We start from the raw sequence: 26,316 nt of genomic DNA, 5'->3' as shown, positions 1-26,316 counted from the left end.
TAACATTTGGCCATTACAGTATCATGGCTTGTGTCCGGCTACCGAATTTTTCTCAGATTAAGTTGGGATTTCAGGTTTAAAGATGCAGTCAGTCAAATTCCCTTCAGCTGTCTTGGAGTACAATAAGGCAAGAATTCTGAGAGAGCTAAATAACCCTTGCCTACAATGTAATATTATTGTCATCTCTAACTTGTTTCTGAAGACTATCTATGAAAGATGCTATGTTATAAAGAATACTGTCCTTTTAAATGAAATATTGTCTGCCTGGTATGATTTCTGGAAAGAATAGTTTTGAGAGGCAGAAGGAAAGACTGCGTATAAAATATTAATCTCTTGCAATAAAGATCAGACAGGCTGAATCTTACTTATGCAAATCGGTTTCCATGTGAAGAGTCCAAGCATGCACATGCACTTCAGGACCACATGTCCAGACACCTGGAAGATTAAACCTCTACCACTCTTAATTGTTCATAATAGCATCCGTTAATTAAAGCTTGATCCATTCATACGTTTTCAAATGAGAATAATACCCTTCAGAATGAGTGTTCTTTACAACTAGGATGGCTGATGATACCCAAACAAACCTGACTGGAACTAAGGAAAGAATGGGTAGGTTTCATTATGTATTTTGGTATATATTTGTAGAATATATGTATTTGAAATTTGTTACACACTTAAAGCATGTAAGAAGGTACAAATGCGTAGTTCAGTCATCTCCATTTCTGGTGAGAGTAACTGTATCCCATTTAACAGAGAGTTGTCACAGTATCTTTTAAGATATGGAGCATGGGAAGGAGCAGACAGTTCAGGAACAGCAAACAAAGGCTTGAGGCAACACCTTTCGCTGAGCCACACAGTATGTTATATTTCCTGCTGTGTAATGGCCTGGAATATCAGCAGCTGGGAGGAGACAGGACTCTCATGGACCTGTGGTCCTCATCGCCAGTATTTTCTGTACAAAATAGTGTGTAATCAAAGTGCATTAAATGTGGTACCAAGTGATGCCAAGGAAATAAGTGACCTCAAGAAGACTGAATGAACAGTGAGTTAACTAAGTAGAGGGCTTAATGAACCAGGATGTAATTAGTATAATGAAGGAGGAAAGAAGAAGAAACATCCTGACTGCTCTTTGAATTTCTTTTCAAAGAGCAATAAATAGTTGGAACTAGATTATGCTTCTCCTGAGGAGACCAGTATTGTCATATATTACGGACTAATGGCAGATTTGTTATCTAATTGTTCTGTCTGAAGTGAGATTTTCTGCCTGATATTGGGCTGTAGGAAGAAATTAAATGCCTCTGGACCTTTAAAAGTTTTTCACATGCTGTGAATTTATCTTTTTCTATGGCTGCCCTTAAATCTTGAGAGTGAATACAGTTCTACTGGAAGAAGCTTCTAGCAGTATTCTGGATTTCTGAGTTGAAATGTGCAATGGTAGCAGCCAGATGAATTTTGGGACCTGAAGTCTTAAGGGAGGAGTCTTAGGTGTAGCTTTGTGATGATGAGAGACCCTCAGTAGGAGTATTCTTCAATCCTGTTTCCCCTGGAGAGATGCTTACATAGGCAGCCTTGGGAGTGAGAGTTTGCATGTGGATTTTATGTGTGTTCATTGTGACTTAGCATGTATTTATCTTGAGACAGATGGATATCAAGATTTGAAGCACTACTTTCAGAGGTTTGGGGTATTTTTTCAAGTAAAGAAGACTGCTTCCTACCTTCAGACTAGAGGACTTGGTATCTAATTGAAATCTAAATATCTAAAAGAAATCAGCAAAGACATAAGTTAACTGTGCATAGAATAACTCTTTAGGCAAGGTGGTTACTACAGGTACTTTTTAATTTCAGTGCTGACTTTTGCTGGAAGCTGTTTCTACCTTTGCTAGTCATCTAAGACAAGAAATCTCTTGAAAATGCAATAGTTTAGTTTTCTTTAGTTGCTCTTTTTTGCTCAGAAGTTTCTTTAATACACTATATAATATATACTTTAAGCAAGCTTGAGTCACTGATGCATTTTTTATTCTGTTTTCATTTTGTGGCCAATTTTTGGACATTTTAACATTATCTAATTCTTTGTAATTCTGGAACAGTCCTTTTCTTTAGCTGGTAGAATTGGTAAACAAGGCTGGAGATGCGCAGTACCTGCCCCATGATAGTAATTTTAGCAGCCTTATCCCGCTGAATCCATTTTTCTTCTAGGATTTAGTGTGGAGATACATGTTGCAACACTGCAGAGTTGAGGGTTCAGTGAAAATTTGTTGGTCAGGAGCTCTCAATTGAGGCCATGCCTTTCCTTGCATCCTGGAACTGAATTTAAGGAAAGTGTAATTCTTGGAAAAATAGAGGAAGGAAAGCTTTTTTTTCTTGCAAACACATGAAAGGTAATGAGAAACTAGGTGTGTTTACCCTTTGAAAGCAAAAGGGGGGTGTGTGGCTTATTTTGTCACTTTTTCAGAGTTACCAAGACACCAGAAGAGTCTTGAAGCATTACTGCCAGGATGTGTCTTGTGTTACCTGGACTAGCTCTTTTCTTCTTAACTTGCATCTGTTTTCATCTTCTTGTTTTTCTGCCTGGTGAGATTCAGTCTTGCTATTTAGCTGTGACTGTGAGGTAGAAACTTCTACTGGGTGGAAGCAAAAATAGTTGAGTAACTGCACCCAAAAAGCACTTACTGCATGGTTCACTAACAGATACCAGCTCTACCCTTTGCTCATTCTTTCACAGAAGTCCTGAGACAATAAAGAGCATGCTGAGAAAGTTATCAGGCCGTGGGAAGTAGCTGGAGGTGTGGTGGAGAATGAGATTACTGTTTAGAATAGTCTTGGCAAATGGGAGATGTCATCTGGAACAAAGTAGGGGTCAGTGAGCATGAAAGCTCACTGGCTGGCTGTAGGCTGGACAGAATGGATGTGTGGTAGGGGAAGAAATACGAAGATGAAGTTCTGTGGAGAACATGAATTTTTGGATAACTAACAAATAAGGATATATTATAATGTTGTTTGGAAGAGGGTAATCACTTGGGCAAGGAGCTCGAAAGTAATTTGAACTGATCTCTGTTCTTCTCAGAGTTGGTTGGTCCTAGAGTACCCCACCATTTTAGCTTCTGACTTCTTAAGTGAGGTGGAGACCAGTTGGGGGATGTTTAGAGGATAGCAGTGGTTTAGAAAATGATTTAAAATGAAAGATTGAAAAAAATCAGAATTGTGACTTGTGATGCTAGGCAGAGAATCTGGGAGCTGGTTTTTTGGACTTCTTTCTGCCTTTTTTTTTTTTTTTTGGACTGCTGACAAGTGTAAATCGCATTCTTTGATGAAGCCCACTGCTTCTTATTTGCACGTCTTTTTAATAACATCACAGCTGCAGGAGCTGCTAGGGAAAAGCATGGTCTTCCTACAGCTGCAGGGATAAGAGAATGAGAATGCACTGTTTGAGGATGTTTGCACATGACCAAGTGAAATCCATGTAGCTCAATACTTGCTACTGTCAGATAAGGGATAAGATTTGTGCTGTTGGCACAAATGCAGAGTAATAGTTCCTGTTCTGCTTTTACAGTTTAGACACATCTTGAGATGGAATTCTTGCTGTTCTAAGATCTGTGTTTTTTTAATGAATTTTTATAATTATTCTGTACTTCTTTGTTTCATGGTCTCAGAAGTGTCTTTAGGCATTGAATTATCTCATTTAATTATTTACTAGCCAAAGAGGTACATAAGAGCAACTTTTTAGAAATTTCTTTTGATGTTCTCAAGTTCTTCTGGAAAACATTTCAGGCATCTGACATACCATATCACTTTGTGCCACGATGATTTTTTTCTTTTGGTGTAATTTGATCTTAGACATGTCATTCTTACCTGTTTTGTGAGCTAAAAAATTCTCTTTACTTTCTCTGTGTGTAAGCTGCTCCACACTATGATCAATATTATCTATACCTTTTTTGGTGCTTTATGGTTTTCATGAGCTAGAAGAACTTGAACATATAGTAATACCACTAATGTATCAGCAGCATAAGAACATATTACATTTTCCCTTCCCCTCATTAAAAAATAGACTGATATTCTGGGTGGTTTCTAACCTGACCACTTGAAAGTGCTGAACAAATGTTTTTGAAGGTATGTGTTCAGAGACTACTGCAACTTTTTCTGGTAATGATATTAAATAGCTCCTACCAGTCTATTAATGTTGCATTTATTGACACGTGACTTCATCTGCTGTTTTCTATTCTTGCTGCTTAGAGTTCTGAAGTTCTACGAATTTTGTAACGATTTGTCAGTTTTGATTAATCATAGTAATTTTGTATAAAGCACAGATGCTTCTGTAATGACGCATAGGCAGGTAACCATTCTGAAGAGCAGCCCAGTCCTGGCACAGATTATGGTGAGGCTTCTGAGCTCTCTCCTCTGTCAGTCTTTGTCTCTTGAGTCTTACCCTGCAAGATCTTCAGTTCTCTAGCAGCTTCCTATCAGAGACATCAGCAGAAACTTCCCACTTTCAACACCTTCTTCCACAGGATCCTTGATTCCTTCACAGAACTCTTCAAGTTCTGAAACTTGATTTTGCTCTGCAAAAGCTGCATTGGATTTTTTTTCTTTTGAATTATTCTAGTCTATCTACAGATTCTTAGGTATGGTTTTAACCACATTGTGCACTACTGAAGTCAGAGTGTGTTGTGCTTCTTCTGATTGCCTTGTCAGCTCTGAAAAAAAATTGATCTTTTTCCACTCGTGATTCCTCTTTGCTTAGCTCACCTTAAGCCTAAGTTTTTGCAGAATTAATAATTTGGAAATTTGATAGCTGACGCTTCAGTGCTTTGGCTCAATAGCATCTGACTCTGGTGAATTTTTACTATTAATTTGATATTTTTAATTGCTTCTCTGATGCTTCGTTTTTAGAAAATGCCTTGTATATCCTAAATCTAAAGAGGATCTGATTGGAAATTGGCCTTAACTGTCTTGGTAGTAATTTCAGAAAACAACAGGTCATCTAGGTTTTCTGCTCTGAATTTATCTTCTTATAAATCTGTCTCTTATGTCTTCATTATCTAGGGGATGATTGCATTGAGGTAGCAAGATGTCTGTAACTATCAGAGTCTGCTATGTTTGAGCTCAGAAATGGCAGTGGAAATTTTGTGAGATTTTATTGCCCTCTGACAGATGGCTGTGCAGTTCACTGGAAAGCTTTTATTACGCTTTCCTGTACTAGCTAGTCTATGCCTATCAATTAGACCAGCATTGGACTTGTATTACCTGCTTTAAGTTCTACTAATGACCTGTGTGCAGATGAAAAATTGCACATAGGTACAAAGTCAGTGGTAACTGGAATTCTAAAGAAAAGTTGGGTTTGCATTTAATTTTTGTACTGACAAACAAAATTCTGCACTATAAAATACGTGGTAGAGTAATTCTTTAAAAAGAAAAAATTATGTTCACTGTTTGTGTGCAGGGAGCAGAAGATAGAACTTTTTTGGGTTGAAGTGGCTCCAATCTATTGTTTCATTTGATAAATGGAATTTTTTTAAGGGCTTCATTTTACCACATACAATTCTTAACATCTGCTTGAAACTTGAATGTGCCCAGGTGCTGATGGTGGTGTTTGTTCTACTTTCACGAGTCCCGCTTGAATGTGGATTAGGACTTGTGTTCCTGTCCAGCGACAGTCTGGTGTTTCCACCTGGTTTGTATTTGTGTTAGAAAGACTGGAGCCAAATTGACTCTAATGTTTGCTCCTGCTTGTACCTTTTTGCTGGTGAAGACTTTCCCTAGGGCTTTGAAACTTTGGAACAAATGATTTTATATCTGTTTTTTTAGAAAATTGATGAATTTTATAATGTTTATAATCTCCTGCTTTTTTTTTTTCTCCTTTTGTATCTGCTTGCATAGCTGCTGTTCCTTTGCGGTGACTGAATGTTAGCATCGCTCAATCTTTTCTATTTTTGGTCATGGAGAATAGAAATTTTGTATTTATATTAGGCAGTTCTTTGTTTCTTGAACGTCACTAAGTAACCAGAAAGGAATACTAAATAATGCCTGCTTAAATGTGAACTAAGCCTATCCCTTCATAAGATTTTATAAACATGTCTGTGATCAGTGCTTTGTTTTAAATAATGGAGATTTTGAAAATAGTTTTGCTTTCTTCAGCCTTACGCACCGTGTCTTTCTTTCAGTTTTGCTTTGTGTGTTTTTCTTATAAGGGCAATGCTAAACTGTTATGGAATGTCTCATCTAAAGTTGGACATTCTAGCATGAGATTGTGAGTGAATGCTTCTCATGAGTCCACATGTAGATTTTACAGTATACCTTGCACTTGTAAGCTGTATGCAAAGCTCGTTCCTTACCATTTTTTATATTTTATATACTTTTTTTCTTAATATAAACCATCAAAACCTTCTGTGTCAGTTTGCTTCACCTAAATTGCAGTCCAGAGTTACAACTTGAAATTTTGGTCCTGCTAGTCATCCTAACTTCTTGACCTCTTACTTTTCTAGATATTAGAGTAGTTAGAGCCATATAAGAAATTTATGTGTCTTGAGTGATTCCTTTCTCATGTTGCCACTTGTCGTGTTCAACTTTATGAAAACAGCACTACTAACTTCATCTTTCATATAACAAACTTTGGCCTTCCAGGCCTTCATTTTCCTGGTTAATGGACTTCTGTTTCTGTTTTACCAAGGGCAATGTTCATAAATAAATAAAATTGTCTAATTTTTCAGCTACAATACTCTTGTCATAAGAAATGCCAAGAACTTAAAAAAAATCTTCTCTTGCATGTGTAGAGGCAAAATTATTTCTTCACTCAAAATTATGTGTATACTTTGAGAAGTCTGCTCTTTTCTTTCAGTTAAACTTTATCTTTTTTTTTAAAAAAAAGCGGCTGGCTCCTGGTAATAATCTGAAAATGCGGGGCAATTTTGAATTTTGCAATGTGTTTGAAATTTTGCAATGTGTTTGAAAATGCTGAAATAGTAAAAACAAGTTTGCTATTTTTTTCTTTCACAGAGTCCCCAGAAAAGAAAAAAACAAGTGTATTTCAGAAAGTGAAAATCAGAGGAAGTAGCTGCTGACATAGGAAAACTGTACTAAAGGACATTTCTGGAGGAAAACTTCTAAGGTATCTGAGCTAAGTTATGCTTTGCAGAAGAGCCTTCCTGAAAATCAGCTGCCTGCTTTGCTTGGAGTGGACCAGCATTTCAAATCAGCTTTGAAATAATCAGACTAGCTTTTGTTACCACTTCAAGTGTTTATTGTTGACAAAAGCTTTGGGGAATGATTAATTTTGCTGGTTTGTTGTATACACCGTATCCATGCATACAAAGATGATCATCTGAATATTTGGTTAGTTTAAACAAATGGTAGGTAAAACATGTGTTTTGGGTTTCATGGTCTTGTGCATTCCAGGAATAGAGTCTATGCTAACAGAAATGTCAATTGTGTGAATGTCTAATTTTTATTTAAGATGGGGATGGATAGCTAAGAATTGATTTATTTCATTATTTTAATGGAATGTAGCTACTGTAAGCCTCACATTGAAAAATTGAGAAAGACTATCTAACAAATTGATAATGTGTTGTAAAAATGCTTTTAGATCAGTACAGAAGTCTTGATTTTGAGGATTTGTCTTCTGAATCCAAATCCTCTTTCTTTTCTGATTTTGACGTGCTTTTTTTTAATGTTTGTAGGAAGTATTTGCAAAATAAAGGGCATTCTGTATTCTCTGTGATTTGGAGCCTATGCAGATTTAGGAGCAATCTAAATTCATAGACAGCATATGAAGAGTGAGAGAAGCCAGATCTGCGCTGTGCTTTCCTGTTCTGAGTTTAGCTGGGGGCAAGGTGTGCTTTCTGGGTTTGTGGTTTTTTTAGTTGCCTGCCTTGTCACTGGTACTGTGAAACCACAAGTTCCAGCTGATGTGTGTAGATCCATCATTATTATAAGATTACCAGTCACAACCTTGGATGTAATGATGGCAATATGTAGCAGAAAGCACCAGTTGTTGTAAGTGTAGGGAGAGCATCTTTTGAAAGTGTTGTGTTGTACGTGTTCTCTTCTTGCTTGCTCATTTCGTTTCAGTCAGTGTCACACACAGGACCTTTGGTCTGACATGGCGTGGCCACTTTCATATGTCACAGATAGATTGCAATTCTTAAATTAAATGTAGATTGGTTATTGAAACTATTTTCTTCAGGAAAAGAATGCTGCTGGAATCCAGGAACATGACTAACTGGAATATTGGCTTTATTTCCTGAGGGGAGTGTTACATTATTGAAGGATTATGTGACTACCATTGAAGTTTCTTACTGTTAGGCTGATAAAATTTAACACAGGTTTGTTTGGAATCTGACTGCACCACTGTGTTGGTGGCTGAGAGAAGTTGTAAATTGTCTTCAGTAACTCTGCTTAAATTTAGAACAGTTTGAGATCTGGTTGCTCATTCACACTATATTATTAAATGTACATTCAATGTGTACTTCCTGTGAATGATTAGTTGATTGTTTTGAGCATAACACTTTAAAGAAAGTAAGGCCTACTTTCTTGGAATTGACTGTCAAACATATTTGACTCCTAAGCTTAAATATTTTTTTGACTAATTTACATGTCCAGTAGTTTTTTTTTTTCTATATCTACCTCTATATGTCTATATCTGTCTTAGATTTCAAAAAAAAAAAAAAATAGCTTAAACTCATGGTATAGTATTTTACTCATGGTACTAGTATTTTACTGCTTTTACAAAATGTGCTAGAATTCTGTTTGAAACTTCACTGGCATGTCAAATTATGCAAACTTTGTTCACATGTGGAAAAAGAGATAAACCTCACGGGTATCTACCAGAAGCAGAAGAAATCTCTTCACAGTAAGAGTAAAGCAATTCCTGAAGGTTTTGTTCTGTATGAAGTTAGCATATCATATTTGTTGTTATCACTTCTCCATCTAGCTTCTTTTAAAACATGATGCCATTTCTGTTTTTTCCTTCTCCCATGTTTTTTTGAGAAATACTTTTTTTCCCCAGAATAGCTCTCACACTGTATTTTCATCTTGCATCATCATTAGAGAAGAAAGTATGTTTGTGTCTCAAACCCACCACATCTCATACCAGTTCTACGTTAAAACTTTTCTGGGTTCAGATTTTGCTGTACTTCTCAATTTTGCCAGTAGTCTGTGATTGAAGAATCTGTTTAGGAATGTGTGCTTCAGTGTGAGTATTTTAATGGTGTATGGTAATGATGCCATGATGATTTTTGTCTTTTCTTTTATACCCCTGTTATACATTTTTTACAACTTCTGTATTCTCAGTGCTTTTTGCCTACATTCTTGGACTTGTTTGTCAAGCTGAGAGACTAAACATTTTAGAAACTTCGTAGTTAGGGATCAGTGTGCCCCAGACCCCAAGGTCCTCTCCAGAACACATTTTGTAAACTAAGATAGAACCATCCAGGGGAAGGTTCCTTGGGGAGGGGGGACTCATTCAAGCCTCTGATTGGGGAATTTTTGATAGATCTGCTAATTAGTAAGACCTATAATGTTATACCAGATCTTTTGGGGGGATTGGCGGTGGGCATTGTGGTGCATTCAACCTGGACATAGTGCACCTAAGGATCCTTAAATACCAAGGTAAAATCCCTTTTTCCCTTCTAACCGTGTCTGACTCTTGATTTTAAGACCAGAAAAAGGCTTCAGTAAAGCAAAAAAATACAGGAATGTTAGTTTTCCATAATCCAGTAGCTGTGAACAAGGAGGATCACACGATGAATAGCCCAGCTGGTTTGCTGTCCTTAAACATCTTCTGGTGCCATGGTTGGAGACACAGGGCTGATCTAAATGGGTCACTGTGCCCAGGTGATCATTGTGGGTCCCTTCTGACTGAATTACTCTGTTCCATTGGTCTGACCCTGTAGGGCAGCTGTCATCTCACCTGGGGTCACCAATGAGGGAGATACCAAGCTTGGAAAAATACCTGTCTGTATTGGTGCCAGATACTGTCTTTTTGAACGCTGGCCTTTCAAAATGTGCATGTGTTTTTTAAGAGCACTTGAAAATCAGATTGAGTGTTCATATGTTTGGTAAATCTTATAGTTCTGACTTCAAATAAATGACTGTGTGATCTGTACTGTTAATGTTTAGGCTATTAAAAAATTAGAAGTGGTTTTAAGTGACAGCATTGGTTTTTAGCTTATCAAAATTTAAGCTTAGTTGAGTGGCTTAGGTCTTGAATACTTCTTCACCGCTTCTTGTCTCCACAAGACGTTTGGATTCAAACGTCTTGATTGAATGTTTTCTTAATTTACATGGAAGTCACATGGCAGCTGGCTTAGCCATTTGGCAATCATCAGTTCTGAGTCTTTATGCTTGTTAGTGTTAGCAAATCAGAGTTTTATCGCTTCTGCAAAACAAATTTTTGCTGTGCTTCTTCTGTCACAGTGAAAGGAATAATTTAAAACGAACGCCAGAGTCCAATGTGTGTATAGTTTTTGCCTATGTATCCAGGCATCTAATAGTGGAATTGGAAAAAATCTGATTCCTGCTTCGTGAAGAGCAACTTAGCAGGCTGGAGTGAGATATTGTTGGGTCTTTTGTTCTATTGATTTTCATAATCCTATGGCTCCTCTGTAAGTCAGTAGAAGCAGACTGAAATATCACATGCCGAGAATATTTCCTCCTTTCCTTGCCATACTGCCTCTCAGTAGAAAACAGAGGCTAGGGTAAAAGCAAGCAAGCCATTACTTATAGCACAAGGCCATACTTCACTGTGAGATTCAGTTCCCATCTCTTCTAAATCTGGACTGTAAGAAAACAAGGATACTATCTTTTCCCATGGGTATTGTGCTAGGATAGTTAGGTAATGTGCTAAAATGGGGTAGGAGAAAAATGAAAAGTCATAAAAGTGGATCTAGATCTAGAGGGTGTCAAAAATTCACTAGTGCAGCTTTAGTCATGTTAATAAACAGGGGCTTTAAGATTTTTTCTTTGGTTCATGTTACTAAATTGTTTGTGGTTCTGTAAGACTGTTCCTGAATTTTAACTGTGGAGGTATTTTCATTAATGTTACTAATAATGACATAGTTCATGAATACAGCCAACATAAACTGTTTACTGTTGCTGTGTATGACTGAATTCCTAGCCATCAGGAATAATTCTGACTAAAATATACAGCTTCAAATTAGAGAGCTTATGAAAGCTTGCAATAGGTTTAAGGTTACTCATACAGCCTTGACTTGGCCTGTATTGTGTAGATACATAGTAATGTGGCACTGTTCTAGTTTTCTTTACTGGATCTTTGTTTTGTTATGTAGCATGGTTTGTGTTCTAAGAATAAACACATTGTACATGAGGCTTATTTCAGAGGCTGCTTGAGGTTCTGATTTGCAAAATCTTCTGAAATTTTGTGCAGTAACTGAAGCCAGTAATATATTTATTTTTTCTGAATACCTAATATGCTAAAAATGCTAGGCACTCTGAAAAGTCTGTCTTTAAGCCTTGTACATACCAATATGAGCTGCCACAGTGTCAACACTAGTTCATGTGTCAGTTCTTAATGTAAAATAAGAATATTAGTCCTACTTCCCTCAGTGGACTCCTAGGAAGATAAATTTGTAAGTGCCTATAGAACACTGCTAATTTAAGAGGTAATGTAAAGCCTGTGAAGAAATAGGTATTTCTGTGTTAAAAAGAACCAGGACTTTGCTGTAGTGCGGGAATTAGTGAATAGGCAGCGTATAGGCTGTGGCTGCGCTGCAGTCCGGAGATAAGGGTTGCAGTTTATATAAGTTTATCTTACCTAGCTGGAAGCTGATTAGTATAGGAACAGGTGGTTGGTGTGTACACAGAAAAGAGGGTTCAGCCTACGTTACAAAACCTGTGCAAGAGTGTGTAGAAATTCCTTATATGTGTGGTTTCAGCTCTTCCACAATGTAGCTACCTGTTTGTCAGCATCAGATGGAGGTGTTTCAGAGCTAACTCTAGTAATGTGTCTTTGGCCTTCAGTTCTACTACAGGATTTCATAAGGCAGCATATCTTACCTGTTTATCAATCTTACTTTATGTCAGTTTGGTGTACAATAAGACTGGACTGTCCTAGGGTAAAATGGTGTAAACTAAAGAACTCTGACCCTGGGGACCAGTGTATGGTTGAATGGAAAACCTGGTTTGGGATATTTTCTGATTTCTGGGAGGTGGAGTCTGCAAGTATAATGGCCTGTTAACACAGGGTTTAGGAGCAAACTAGCTTCTAAATAGTTATCGATTTCCCACAGATGCAGTGCCTGAGAGCTGATGTTTTATTTGGATTTTTCTGTGCTCTTAGGACAGTAAACACCAGAAACAAATTTTTCAGATCACCAGGAGTAGAAAAGTGCAGTTGGCAGCTTGTCTGGAGATACTGTTAGCTGTACTTATTTGGTTAAATATGTAGATTGGTGTTTGTCTTAGATGCTGTTATGTTTTCTTACATACTGTACTTTAAAGTTAGGGAGGTACCTTTTTGCAGGAATGGAAACTGGAGAGCAGTTCTAAGGCTGAAATCTTTTCCAGTCAGAGTTTGGTGTTCAAAACAGTGCTCTGAGCCTCCTTCAGGTTTATACTGAAGAGGTAAATGTATGTGGTTAATCTTATGATTAAGTTATTTCAGGGTTAGGCATTAATAGTTGCTCTTTATCTCACCAGAAGCTTTTCTTTTGATAATTGTCTCATCAGTCTTGTTCTCATTTCAGATGTGGTGAAGAGCCTGTATTTTCCCCTGTCTGGTATATAGTGCCTTAAAAAATGGGGTTTGGAGGTGACCTGAAGTATTCTCACGATGCTTTATTAAAACTGCAAGACTGGGAACTACGACTGCTGGAAACAGTGAAGAAATTTATGGTAATGAGAGTAAAAAGTGATAAGGAATACGCATCCACTTTACAGAATCTTTGTAACCAAGTAGATAAAGAGAGCGCGTGTCAATTGGATTATATCAGCAATGTGTCCAAGGTAAGTCTGAAGTGTTTTGTATTTGGAATATCCTTGGGTACTGGGTTTATTTTTGTTTTTTTTTTTGCTTTGAGTTGGGTTCCTAGCCATTCATTTCCTTGAGAGTTAATTTTGCCAAAGTATTTAAAATGGGCTTCTTTTAGTTTCTCAGTGAAATATGCAGAAGTTGAGCTGTAGTCTTGCTTTCAAAAAATTAACTGAACTAGAATCAATCCTGATTTTTGAAATTCAGTATTTTACATAACTGGGTTGAGCCTGCTACTTTGTTTAGTGTTTTGAAAACAAGTATGCTATAGTAAGCTTTTCTTTTAAGGTAGGAACTATTGTTTATGTTTTATAGAATTTGTGACAGAAATAGAAAATGCCAGGAAACCAAGGCAAAGCCTAGCATTCCAGCTGTAACTCACACTGCAGCATGTGTTGTAAAAACAAAACATTAATTCAGGATGTTTCTCATAATGGTGAGGTTATTTTGTATTCAGTTTAAAATAACTGTGTTGACTTTTTAAAAAGGTAAGGCTGTCTGTTTTCCAAATTACTGATTTTCAGATTTAGAGCAAGTCCAGTAAATATACCGATGAAGCAAACTTCCTTTATCACCTGTTTGAAAGTTTTACTCCTGACCTGGATTCTCTACTGACAAGAGAAGACTATTCTGTTTTGATGGCTTACTCAGTTCAGTTCTTGGCCCTTGTGCTGTAGCAGTGGTTACACAGTCCTTCCAGTCTGGCATGAATCCTCATTTTCTCTCTGCAGGAAAACACCCTTTCTGGATCAAGTTAAATTTTAGACAGAACAGTTTTTATGTAGTGGGCTTATGGGGTGGCTGCTTGGACAGTGGCTGTGGCATAGCATTAGGAACAGGACTGCTCCTTGTGCAAGCAGGCTGGATTTATACAGGGTTAAAGTGACTGTGTGTGACTTGGAAGCTGTGCTGCTAGAGCTCGGCTGCTTCAGCACTGTGCAGTGTTTATATATAACATGTTCTGTTGTTGTTTCCCTCCCCCACAATAATTCTTGCCTTGTAAATTGAAATACTGCCCTTTTTTTTTCATTGGCACAGACCATTTATCATTATAAGGCATAAACAGCCATTAACCTTCACATAGGTATCTCACTTAATAACATGAGCACTTCTTGTGAGCAGATAAATTTCAAAAATCTGGAGATCTGACTTAAGCCGTGTTCTTTTTGGCTTGAAAAGAGGTATGCATGTCACATTTTGAAATCTTGTTTTGACCAGAGACACTCAAGTTGTCCTTAAGCATCATTTTTGTTCCCTTTTTTTTTCTCATAAGGAGGTGTAATTTTTCATTAAGTCGCTTCCCTGATTTCTACAAATTTATCTAACAGCAAAAATATTCATATGGACCGGCAGATCTTTTGTATGGGCTTGCCTTAAAATTTCACTGACACCTTGGATTTTAAGGTTGTGTAATGACACATTATCTTACTAGTTTTGGCAGTTAAAAAGCCTGAATTATTGATTAATTTACTAATCTCATTCTAATTTATTTTATTCTTTTGTGATACTTTTTTCTCTCTTCCTGACATTTTACTGAACCAAAGACTGATGCAAATATTATGGGACATAAGTATAGTATCTTACGTCTTCTAAGATGTAAAATACCTGTGTTTGGTATTATGGTATTATTTTGTGTTTTGTGGCATTAAACCCCAATAGGAAGCTCTGTAATTTTTCATGGGTTCTGTTTGTTTGGTTTTGTTATTGTGGTTGTTTGTTTTGTTTTGATCTCTAAGTGTACAGCAAGAGCGAGCATTTAGAAATGGTGTTTGGGAAAATCTGTCCTATGTTTTTTTCATGTGGAGACAGCAAACTTGCTGGAAGGCATGGTGGCAGCAGCTGGTAATGCTAGAAAAGAGGTGTTTTTAAGAGCTTCCAGACAGCTCTTTTGTGTGTGTATATGTCTAAAAAATATTGTTAAGCCAAACACACCAAACAATATTGTATTTTATTGCATTTGTTGGGCTGTGGTCATTTTTTGTGGAAGGAAATGCTTTGCCATTTCTGCTGTCCCCACCCAGCTTTTTTGTCCCATATAAATCTCTATTTTTGAGTAGTTTTCACTTTACCTTCTCCTAATTTAAAATAGTAAAATATAATCATACAAAGCACAGAAGTCCTGCTTAACTGATATTCCCCTATGGAAACATCACTTTCATCTTTTCCTGGTGGAAAAAGTGATGTGAAGAGCAGGAAAATATGCAAATGATTTTTTTTTAATAGGAAGGGAAGTATTTGCTATGTTTCTGGCTTATTTAAGCTCATTCGGTGAATTGTAAACTAAGCATTTCTTTAGAATACCCTGTACTGTTGAAAAATGCTTTTGTCGTGATTTTTCAGGATTAAAACAGTAGTTCTGTCATCAGTAATAAATCAGCCTTATAGAAAATGGATGACTCTGACTACATTTTCACCTCTGAGGGCACTTTTATGAAATCCTCTGTAACCACAAGGCCCACTCCTCTCACACAGGTGTTCAATGATGTTTTTATCCTACGCAGCTTTTCAGTATGGGTTCTGAAATGGTTTCCAGCCATAGCAGGGAAGCTTTAGGCGTTGACCTTTTACAACACCACACTTTAAGCAGTCTGGATAGCTCTGTGCCAATCTGTGGGATGTTTACAAGCTGGAGGAAATGTTAAAGATAGGCCAGTATATAGGGGAATCAATTGTCTTTTGTTTTCTTCTCTAGAATCCAGTTTCTGTTGTAGCATTGTCATATAGAGATGGAAATATTATGTATATATATTTGTATACAGGATGGAAAGAAACCCCAAAGCTAACAAACAAATTAATCTTCTAAGGTTTTGATCTCAGGCTGATTTCTGTTTTAGTAAGAGTAAGATAAATGCCAATAAAATTCATACGCTAGCTGCCTTCAAAACATTGTAATTCTGTGGCATGTAGCCACTCTGAAATCTTAGATACAGGACAGCGTTCATTGGCAGGGAGTTATCTTTAAGGAATCCAATGCATGACAGCAATCTTGAGGGTAGCCAGGGCTTTTATTTGAACTGAAGATGAATTTCGCATTTGTCTGTGATATCTGTAAATGTGTGTCTGTATTCAAAGCCACACACAGCACATTAAGCTGTCCTGAAAACTGACAGAATGTCCAAGGAAGCTATTGAAGCAAGGGTACAGAAAGATGTTGGGTTACAGTGACAGATGAATGTTGTGTCTGTTTGTGCTTTGGTACTGGTGGCCTGACTGATGCTGCTGTGTGAAGCAGCTGATGTGATGGTATCCTCTTAAACCAAGACCACTCAAATGCATATTACTGTCAGGTATTTAGACAAAGGAGGAAGTCAGCGCTGGCAGAGCAGCTGTTGGTGGAAACTGGAGGACAAAGGACGTGGGAGCACTGTTCTCGGGGGTGTTGGGGGGTATATTTAAAAAAAAATAAGGCTGCAGTGCTTTCTTTGGTGTTTAGAAATACTAGGACAGTGCTAAAGGGTGAACATTCAACACTGTATTTTTGTCTTCGGTGCTTTTTTATTATTTTATGAATAAGATTGAGGCATAATTTTGCTGTTGCAGGAGGATCTCAAATGCATTTCAGTAAGTTTAAAATTAGTTCTTTTACTGATTTTTTTTAAACAGGAATGCATCTTTTCCCACAGTTCTTACTAATTGTTTGGTTATTTGTGAGCTGAAGTAAGTAAGTGCTTTTCTGTTCTGACTTTTTTTTATAGTCTTGGTTGCTCGTGGTACAGCAAACAGAACAGCTGAGTAAAATAATGAAGACACATGCAGAGGATCTTAATTCTGGGCCCTTGCACAGGCTTACAATGATGATCAAAGATAAGCAGCAAGTTAAGAAGAGCTTCATAGGTGTTCATCAACAAATTGAAGCAGAGATGTACAAGGTATTTTATACATCTGTGCCTGATAAATGGATTAAAATTCTATATGTTTAAAAATATTAAATTAAGAGTGGATTTTTTTAGTTGCTGTTTCTGTTTGTGCTGTGATAAAAGCATAGTGGGTGATACGTAGAATGCTTAAGTTAAATTTTATTAATTTTCAATATAGTTTTTCTTTCCTGGTAGCTGTCAAGGCAAAGATGGAGAATATTTTCTATATGAATTTCCGTGGACAGTTAGCACTGCAAATGCTCTTCTTCCAGTGGAGGATAATTCTTGTGTGACACTTCTCTGTTCCATCTTTATTCCTGTTGTCATTCCACTCTAGACATTCATGGGACTGGGACACTGTAAACTTTTGTTAATGAGTGCAGATTGTTTTGGGTGGGGACAGGATTTTAGTTTCTATTCTAAAATATAAAGCATGTGTAAACCAAACATTTAGACTGCAGGTGGAAGTCTTCAGAGTGTTTTCCGTGACATGTCAGTTGTCCTGCTTGCGTTGAAAGTGCTGTGTCTTGTCAGTAAAGCTGACAGAAATCACTGTTTCATTCAGATGCTCTGGGGAAAATTTAGCTACAGATGTCAAAAATCAGAGTGATAGTCTGCTGAGAGAAGGAAAAGCACTTTTTCTTCTTTCTTCCAGCAGAGAATTTGGGATTTGGAGTAGTGTAATTAAAATGTAACATCTGAGTAAAGCAGTAACGCTGTCACAGATTGATGAGTAAAAGATTCTTGGGCCAGTTATGAGAAGAACTTGGAGCTATTCTGTATTTAAACTAAGACTATTTTAAGATAAATATATTGGCTCTAATAAGATTGCTTCCATACTATGCTAGAATCTTGGCATCTTCCCCAAGTAGGGACTATGGGGACATCTTTTTTGATGCATGGTCAGTAGGCTGTCATTATTTGATAAAACTTCCAAGCCAAATAATCACTCACTGCTACTTACGGATTGGTGCATCTCAAAAAAGTCAGGATGGAAGAAGAGGAAAAACTGGTAGCATGTGTTAGAAATAATAGAAGTTACAGAGAATTGCATTAAGAGAAAAAGAAAAATAAGAAGGAGAGGCTGAATGGAGTAAGATTGCTGGAAACTCAGGTATACTTTGTAAAGAGACTATGAAATGGGGTTTTTTTCTGTAAATAGGCCAAACTCTAATAAAACTTCTAATAAAAATGTCTTTTAAAATAAGACTTTTCCAAAAAAACATAATGCATACTGAGCACTCGCGAAACGATTATTACAAACCATATTGACTTTATTTAATTATGGGCTGCATAACCATGAAAGTATTTTGCATCCTGCTGAATAAGCTTGCACTGTTGTTTGGTTTGAGGTTATTTTGGTTTGGGTTTTTTCTTTTTTTCCCTTCCTGATTTTCCAAAGAAGTATTTGAATAGTGTTCTCCCATTGTTAGCTGACATTGTTTGTTCGAGGTTTTGTGTACCTGGAGCCCTTTCAGAATGACTCCCTCAAATTCAGAATACTTCTCATGTTCTGTGGTATTACCTCTGCTTTTGTTATGCACAGAGGTAAAATGACAGTTATATACCAGGGCAGTATCCAAAGGGTGTGAACGTCAGTGTCTGTGCAGCTCCTATTTTTAGGATAAGCTGGCATAAAAGTGTGTTTAGGTGAAATACATATGTGTCATCCTTTCTTATTTTAGACACCTCTACGGTGAGGAATCTTATGGGGAAAATTCTTAAGGACAGTAAAATAACGTGGCTTTTGCATATATGTAATAGGACTTGAATCTTGTAGATTTATTCCAGTTTCCATTAAGGTGTTGAATAATTTTCTTTCTTCATGAAATTCAAGGGGGAAAAAAGTAGAGTACTAATTAGAGTGCTAATTAGGTGGGCAAGACCTTTTGAAATAAAAACGGAGTTTAAAGTAATCCTTGACCATGTTAGTTCCTTAAGTGTTCTTTGGGAACAGATATGCTCTTGGTGTTGGTTTTATCTGTTGGAAAAACACAATCTAAAAATCAGTAAAATACATAATAGAAGGTTATACATAAATACAAATGTTTCATAATGCTAGTGGGCTTTTATTTTTCAGTTTTCTGTAAGAGAAGCTGTTTGTGTTATTTAGATCTTAATTGTGATCACTACTTCTTAACTGAATCTTTTTCTCCATTTGCCATGATGTCTTTATAATGTAAGTTTGTTATAAAGTTATTTCTCCTGTATCACTGGATTATTATGTGTTATTGGTGCATAATAACAGCAGTTGTGAGTATAATTTGCAGAATGTAAAAATATGAGATGAGTATATGTGATTGATGTGGAGAAAATGTTCTGCCTTTAAATTAAATTTTGCACAGTTGGCCCAAAAATAGAAGCTGTAGACAGCACTTTGTTGGATTTTTAAGGAATTTCATTAAATTTTCAGATGTTCTGGGGGGTGAAAGTAGTGTTATCTTGGCCTTACCTCATGGAAAAAAAGGGAAAATTGTGAACTTCAGCCTTCTTGCTGCCAGCTGCAAGAGGAGCAAAACCAGTTAATAAGTTTCTCTTCCATGATTTTCCCATGGAAGTCTGTTTTTTTGGTTGGGTGGTTGGTTTGGGGTTTTTTTTCTGTTCAGAATTTTTTGTTTTTCTTTACAATATTGTGGTTTCTTTACAGTTGTTTGGTATTACGATGGCTGTTTTGTTAATGGCTTTTGTTTGCAAGTTCATGGTTTGGGATTATTTCTGAACAGTGCGCTAGTTTTGTGACACAGTGAATGAATGCTGGGGGTAGAAGAGAAAACTTTATTTTAATTTTGTGACCAAAAGTGTTATGTTCAGTGCTCTGTTTCATGGTAGAGGTTTCTTGTTTGGTTGGTTGCTTCTGTAGCTGGGTTTTTGTTTAGGTTTTTTTCTTTGTTGGCTTGGTTTTTCTTTTTAAGGGTTTGAGTTTTACAGTTGATAGACTGCTTCATGCCAAGTTGCTGTTCCTTAGTCATACGTATGAAGTGTAATGTCTAAGAATTCTGCTTTTCTTTTAGGTGCTGAAGAAATTCCTTCCTATGCATAGGACATTTTAAACTAGTATGATTTGTTAAGCATCTTTTTGATATTTTTTTTTTCCTTGTAATTGAAATGGAATATCGTTGATGATTAACTGGATTTTCTAAATATATTTTTAATTACATTGATGTGAATGGGGATCTGTGTCTTAGGCTTCTTATTTAATTCCATGCATTTATTGATTTTGCACCATGTAATTTATAACATGTAATTTGCACTATGAAATTGCACCGTGTAATATCCTGTTAAGATTTTCTCAAGCCAGTGGAAAGTGTGGCATCCTTATTTTGGATAATAAATTCTGTTAATTCTCTTTTACTAATGCTATGTTTTTCTAATGTGTTGAGAATAAGTATTTTTAATGCTTTTTATATTTCTCTTTTCTTAAAGGTCACAAAGACAGAACTAGAGAAACTAAAATCTAGCTATAGGCAACTAATAAAAGAAGTAAATTCTGCCAAAGAAAAGTATAAAGAAGCTGTGGCTAAAGGTATGATTGACTTAATTTTGTGTATTTTTTAGTGCCCTTTTCAAAACTGGTAAAACTCTTAGAATGAAACAAGGTAATTTTTTTTATTTTGAGTTACATTTTGATTAGAATGTAAAAGGTTATTTAGTGTCTTACGTAAGACAGGCTGATTGTCATTGTGTATGCTTGGTATAATCTTTTAAAAATTCATAAAATATAAATGGTGATTCTTTTCAGTTCTTGTATTATTCCTTCAGTGGATGTTTTTGAAATCTAAAATTGCTCAGATGGACTCTTGTCTCATCTGCGTTGCAGCTGCGGCTTACTTGCCTGTGAACTACTATTGTTGCTATAGTGGCATCAGCATCAGTTTCTGCCAGTGTAGCACATCCAACCTTTGTCAACCTCATCTACAAGAGGAAAACAAGTCATTAGCACACTGAGATTTTTTTTTAGGGAATGATGTGTTCAATCTGCATGGATTTTGATTCCTGTTGAATTGTGCTTGAATGATGAGATAAAAGAGAGCTTTTTTCTATTATGTATTGAAATATCTTGCTAATAGTTGCTTTTATGTGTTCTTCCAAGATTTTCTTTTCTTCCTTTAGTGAAAAGTGACTGAATGGCAGGATGTAAGTGTAATTCCAAGATCCATCCTAAGGTTTTGTCTGACCGTCCAAACGATAGTTAATGTTCTTGGTTCTGTTGTAGTATAGTTGTAGTAGCTCTCAGTGAGGAGAGACAGATGTTTTTTTCCAGCTTTGTCCAAAATTTGGACAAAACAGCAGGGGACAAGAAGTTACACTTAGCACTGTTGAACTTTTACTGTTTTATTTCTTTTACTGAAGTTCATAATTACTTTAAAATGCCTACTTAGATGTTCATTTCATCCAGTTGCAGGTTTTCTGTATGTAAATTAATTTGGTTACTTGGTTTATCTTCAAGTAACTACTTAACACTGGAATATGTAGTATGTAACATGGAAAATGTAATAGGTTGTTCAGATCTTAGTGTGTTATTTTTAGCCCGTTTCATCCTGTCTTCCTGTTACCAATCTGGTCGTTCTCTATCCCTGAAGCACCAAACTTTCCCATTGGAATAAAGGAGCATTTTGACTGTCAGCACTGTGATGTTTTGATGTGGTTTTGATTAACTGAATTAATGTTTCTTTAGATAGACAGCAAACATAAATTGTTTTTAAGACACTTATCTCCTGTGGTTTTCTTTGACCTTCTCTTTCAGGGTTTTATCTAATGTTTGTCTTATTATGATTCATACTGAATTTTGCTTCCACTAAAACCTTAGTGCAAGTCTGTTTTGACAAACACTGACGCACATAAAAATGTGACAGGTTTTTCTCCCAAAAATTGCAGAACTGCTTCTCCCCGCTGCATCCCAGGCCCTGTTCCTGTTTACAAATACTTGTGCATTTGATGAGCTACTACAGTTCTTTGTTGGTTTCAGGTCAGCTGAGCTGCTTCAATTTTTTTAAGTCATGGTATTTCTGAGGTTTTAAGTTGTCAAACTGGTTCACTGGTGAAGTGGAAAGTTAGGGAAGTCTTAAAATTGCAGTGCTTCATTATTCCGGGGTATTTTTTATTCAGTAAGCAATGCTTATTCAAATTATGTGCTATTAAGATATATTACTTTTGTTTATGTACAAACTGGTTTAGTTTTTCAGGATTTCAAGAATTACTGAAAACAAGGGAAGAAACAGTGGTTACCACAACAGTGGGAGGGCATAACCAAGTATTGAAAATAAGCTGAACACCATTTTGTTAAACAAAAAAATTAAAATCTTTTGACACCAGTTCTTGCAAGTAATGTGTTAAAATAGCCCATCCAGCTCCATTTGTGTAAAATGTTGTTTTAAACAGAGTCTATTCCTCCAGCAACCAAGTCTGTAAGACAGTGACTGACCTTTCCTGTCTGGAGCTGAAGAGGACAGCTACCTCTTAGGACATAAAATTTTAGCTTTGCTGTGGGGGTTACTTGTAAATTTGTGCAGCACCTGTACTACAGGCTGGTCCCCAGGAAAAGAATGAAATTTGCACAGTGAAGTGTCTGACAAATGTCTCTGTTTTGCAAGAGTAGTGATTTTGAAATTTAGTGACTTTTTTCTGCTTTGTTTTGGAATAGCACAGCCACTTTCTGGTGAGAGAGTAGGTTTATTAGAGCTGCTAGTGAAAGAGGTACAACTGGTTCTTCAGCTTGTGAAGATAATTACTGTCCAGTTTTCTGGTTGAGTTGTTAAAAGTGATATTAAGTTCTGGACTAAACACACACAGGAGAGGACGTTAACTGATAAGGGTGAAGGCTGGCAAAGTTCATACAGTGGAAAGTGATTTTGTGATTTGCTGAAATCAGGAGGTATTCTCAGGTAAACTTGAATTTCTGTGTTTGCTACTTTACACTAGCTAAGGGGGCAGTCGCTTTGAATCAGTGACACCTTAATGCAGGGTTAGCATGTCATGGGTTAGCATAACTCTGGAAGTGATTTTCTTGCAAAGAGGTGCTTACAGCTTCCTCTATGACCTAACAGAACCTATCAGCTGGCCAGTTTGAATATTGACAATTTTTTAAGCCACTTAAAAAAGCCTGACATGCCTGTATGGTCCACATTTAGGAATGGACAAGCCCCAGGAAAGCTCTCTTGCTTCCAGCCTTGGGACAGGTAACTGGACTGGGCCTGTTTGGGGCCCAGCGGGTCCGGGCCGGGCCCTGCTTCGTCTGGGCTGGGTCTGGGCCAGGACCTGCTCAGCCCAGGCCAGGCCAGGCCAGGCCAGGCCACAGCCATCCTGGAGCCGTGCAGCCCTGTTCCACCCGCGCCCCCCTCCAGCACTCTTACATGCAGATGGCGTGGCCTGGCTGCCACCCCACCTCTCCAGTGCGGCCGAAGATTCAGCTGAAGCTGCCCTGCTGCCCGGCAAAGATCATGGGACCAACAGCGATAAGCGAATTCCAGCTGCAGGGCCGGGTGAGATTAACCCTTTTAGTGCTCTGAGATTCCTCCAGAACAGATGAAGCCTGCAGACATTAAGCAGAGAAAGAAGCGCTGAAAACGTGAGGGAGGAGAAAGAGGAGATGCTTAGGAGCTGAAACTCTGTTGTAAAGCTATGGTGGTGATGGACTGTGATCTATCAGAGTACCCGTTGTAATTTCATGAAAGCCTGGGGGGGTGGAGCGTTCAAACTGCAATTGTGAGCAAAGGCACCTGGAATAAGCAAATGCTGGAGCAGCTGTAATTTGATGAGAAGTTTGAACAGGGAGAGATGGAAGTGATGAGGGCTTTTGCTCCAACTGTAAGGAGAAGACCTTTGTTCCTAGAGATGAAGATGATGAGGACTCTTTTGCTCCCAGGGAAAGGGGAGGGCCTCTATTCCTAGAGATGAAGATGCTTCCAGAGATGGGTAAAGAGAACCTTTGTTTTTGAACACCTCAACCTTAAAATGGTACCCCAGTAGCTCAAGATTGGACCCTCAAAAGCAGTTGTGGGGAAAGCTGTAAGTTGGGGAAAGGGACTCTCACATGCGAGCAGAGAACCAACCCGAGTGGCTGTCTCATTGTGATACTGAAGCCATGAGAGAACTTCTTGTGGAGATGTCATGCTCATAGCATGAGCAGGAGAGACTCCTCTCCCTAAATGAACTGAACAAGGTTATTATGGAAGTGGTAAACAGACTGAACATCTTAAGGGTTGTCTTTTTACATTGTCAGTGGGAGAAGGGAGAAACGTGTTCTGAAGGTGTGGTCTGATTTTTTTTTTTCTCTTAGGTCTGTTAATAAACTTCTTTATATTCTTTTAAGTTTTGTGCCTGCTTTGCTTTCTCCTAATTCTCATCTCACAGAAAGTAAATAAGTAATGAGTGTTCTGCACCAAACCACTACACTAAATTGGTGTTTCCACCTGGTTTACAAACTGAACCTGCTACACAGGTGTTTTCATTTTTTGCTGAAAACACTAGGGGCCATTGGAAGAGTAGTAAGTGTTAAGGACTGAATAATGATACTGGTTAGTTACATGTTTTGTTAGTGTTTGAGCAGTGGGTAATGCATGTGGTGGGAATTCTTGGATAGTTTTTTAGTGCGGAAAAGGGAACTGGTTTCTGAAGGAATGTGGGAGCTTCATTGTGGAAGACTTTGTTCTGTCCAGGTCTGGAGGAAGGGGAGAGTGTCTGAGAAGCTGTTCTGGGGAACCCTTTGCTAGCACTGCTTGTGCACTGGGGGAAGCAGTGGGACAGCTGTGTTGCAGAGGGAGCACCACTGACGCTTGGCTGCCACTTCAGCCTTAGGCTGGGTGGCAGTGCCTTGTTATGGCCACCAGTGCCTGCCTGATGGTTCAGTCAGAAATGACTGATTGATCTTGTTTGTTCTAGCCCTTACCCCAGTAATTCATGCATAGCTGCTCCTTTCTGGACCAGTGATTACCATGGGAATCACAAATGCAGTCTGGTTGGTTTTTCTTGGGCATGGAGGCTTCAGGTGTCAGGCAGTCTGGTTGATGTTAGTCATTTGCATGATAGTTTTCTGCCTTTATTTCCTCAGTCATTCATTCTTACGGTTTTTTAATACATGGTAAGAGATAACAGCTGAGAGGGGATGAAGTCAGCAAGCTGAACTAGTCCAGTGCCTCTTTAATGAGGCATGCTTCAGTTTTTGGAAACCTGTGGACAGATTGAATACAATAGTCTTCTGGATTAGAAAGCTTTGTTCAAAGAACTCCACAAAATATATACAGGAAATGCAGAGCATGTTCCTCTGCAGAACTGGGGCATTGGAGTCATAGGGGATGCAGGGGTCTTCGGAGCAAAATATAAACAAAAGCATATTATATTATTTTTCTATGATGAAATGGACAGCCCTGTGAAATGTTTTGGATGTGTGATATTTAGAAAGAACAGTGTAAACATTTTACAGCAGCAGTTCACAGTAACAGTCTCAGAGGGTATACAAGTCTGAGTTTACAGTGCTGTGCTAATCAGTGATGCTGAGTAACAAGGTGATTAGAATGTGGCACGTTGATGTTGCTGCTGCAAAAAAACACATGAAGCCAAAATTTGTGCCAGATGGAAAAGGCATTGTTTCACTAAAGAAGTCACAAATCTTCTGGAATAATTTTATGAATAATCTATTAAGAATACAAAATGGAGACTGTAGGACGACAGTAAGTATCACGTGTGTTATTTCATTGCAGTTTGAATCTCATTTGGTTGGACCAGTTACTGCTTACACTTAAGTTTGCTGTTTGCACAGTTACTTTTGTTTCAGCAGGATTGTGCATCTCTGTTTAGTATAGTTGCATGTGTCTGTGGGGGTTTCAAATATTTTCATCCTTGAATTTTTTGATTAAGCATTACTTAACTGCTGTATAAATAAGGAAATAATGATTACACGAAACAATAATTTACTCAGTTCATTACATGTTTTTTAAAAAGTTGAAATGCATTAATAAAATTTAGCATCTGTTTTTATAGCTGATTTTGGTGTTAGATGTTGAAGTGTGAAACAGTTGCTCATATATCAGTAAATATTGCAAGTCGGAACAGAGCCAGTGTAGCTTTGGGAGGTTCATACTGAATTTTAATACAACATACTCTTTAGAAAAAAATACAGTTTTTGTGTAAATACATTAAATACATGTGTTTATTGTATTCTTGTTCCTAGTTCATTACTAATTGAATGTAGAAACTATGTTGCAGCATTCTTAGGTGACATAATGGATCTGAAATAAATAGTAAAGGAAAAATACATCAATTCTAAGTATTTAATATCATAATTCCATTTTATGCTGCTATAGCAGCATAAAAAATACTGCACCAGATTTCTCTAGGCTTGTGTTCCCTGACAACATTGTGATTTAGAGATGGCTAGAAATATTAACTGTACACCTAGCACATTATACCACATTGCTTCTGATGAAAGAATGTTTTCCCTGCAACTCTGGTGATTTAATACTTCAGAATTGATGTGACTTCTGT

General features: G+C 37.4%; 1 protein-coding gene across 4 annotated transcripts in view; it reads left to right on the top strand.

Annotated features, from left to right (window-relative positions):
- The window catches only part of FER (FER tyrosine kinase), a 161,458-nt gene that overhangs the window by 5,794 nt on the left and 129,348 nt on the right, over window positions 1-26,316 (top strand). For all 4 annotated transcript variants that reach the window (XM_042028047.1, XM_042028046.1, XM_042028049.1 and 1 more), the window contains exons 2-5: window positions 6,991-7,102; window positions 12,696-12,954; window positions 16,675-16,848; window positions 20,260-20,359. In XM_042028047.1, coding sequence (XP_041883981.1) covers window positions 12,748-12,954; window positions 16,675-16,848; window positions 20,260-20,359 — 481 coding nt within the window. In that variant the 5' untranslated portion in view covers window positions 6,991-7,102; window positions 12,696-12,747. The remainder of the gene's footprint in view (window positions 1-6,990; window positions 7,103-12,695; window positions 12,955-16,674; window positions 16,849-20,259; window positions 20,360-26,316) is intronic.

The sequence above is a fragment of the Corvus kubaryi genome, unplaced genomic scaffold, assembly GCF_017639235.1.
Source record: "Corvus kubaryi isolate FWS band 111438036 unplaced genomic scaffold, C.kubaryi_AGA036_p1.0 37302, whole genome shotgun sequence".
Classification (NCBI taxonomy): domain Eukaryota; kingdom Metazoa; phylum Chordata; class Aves; order Passeriformes; family Corvidae; genus Corvus; species Corvus kubaryi.
Note: the sequence above shows the minus strand (reverse complement) of the source record. Positions and strands in the feature narration are given on the sequence as shown.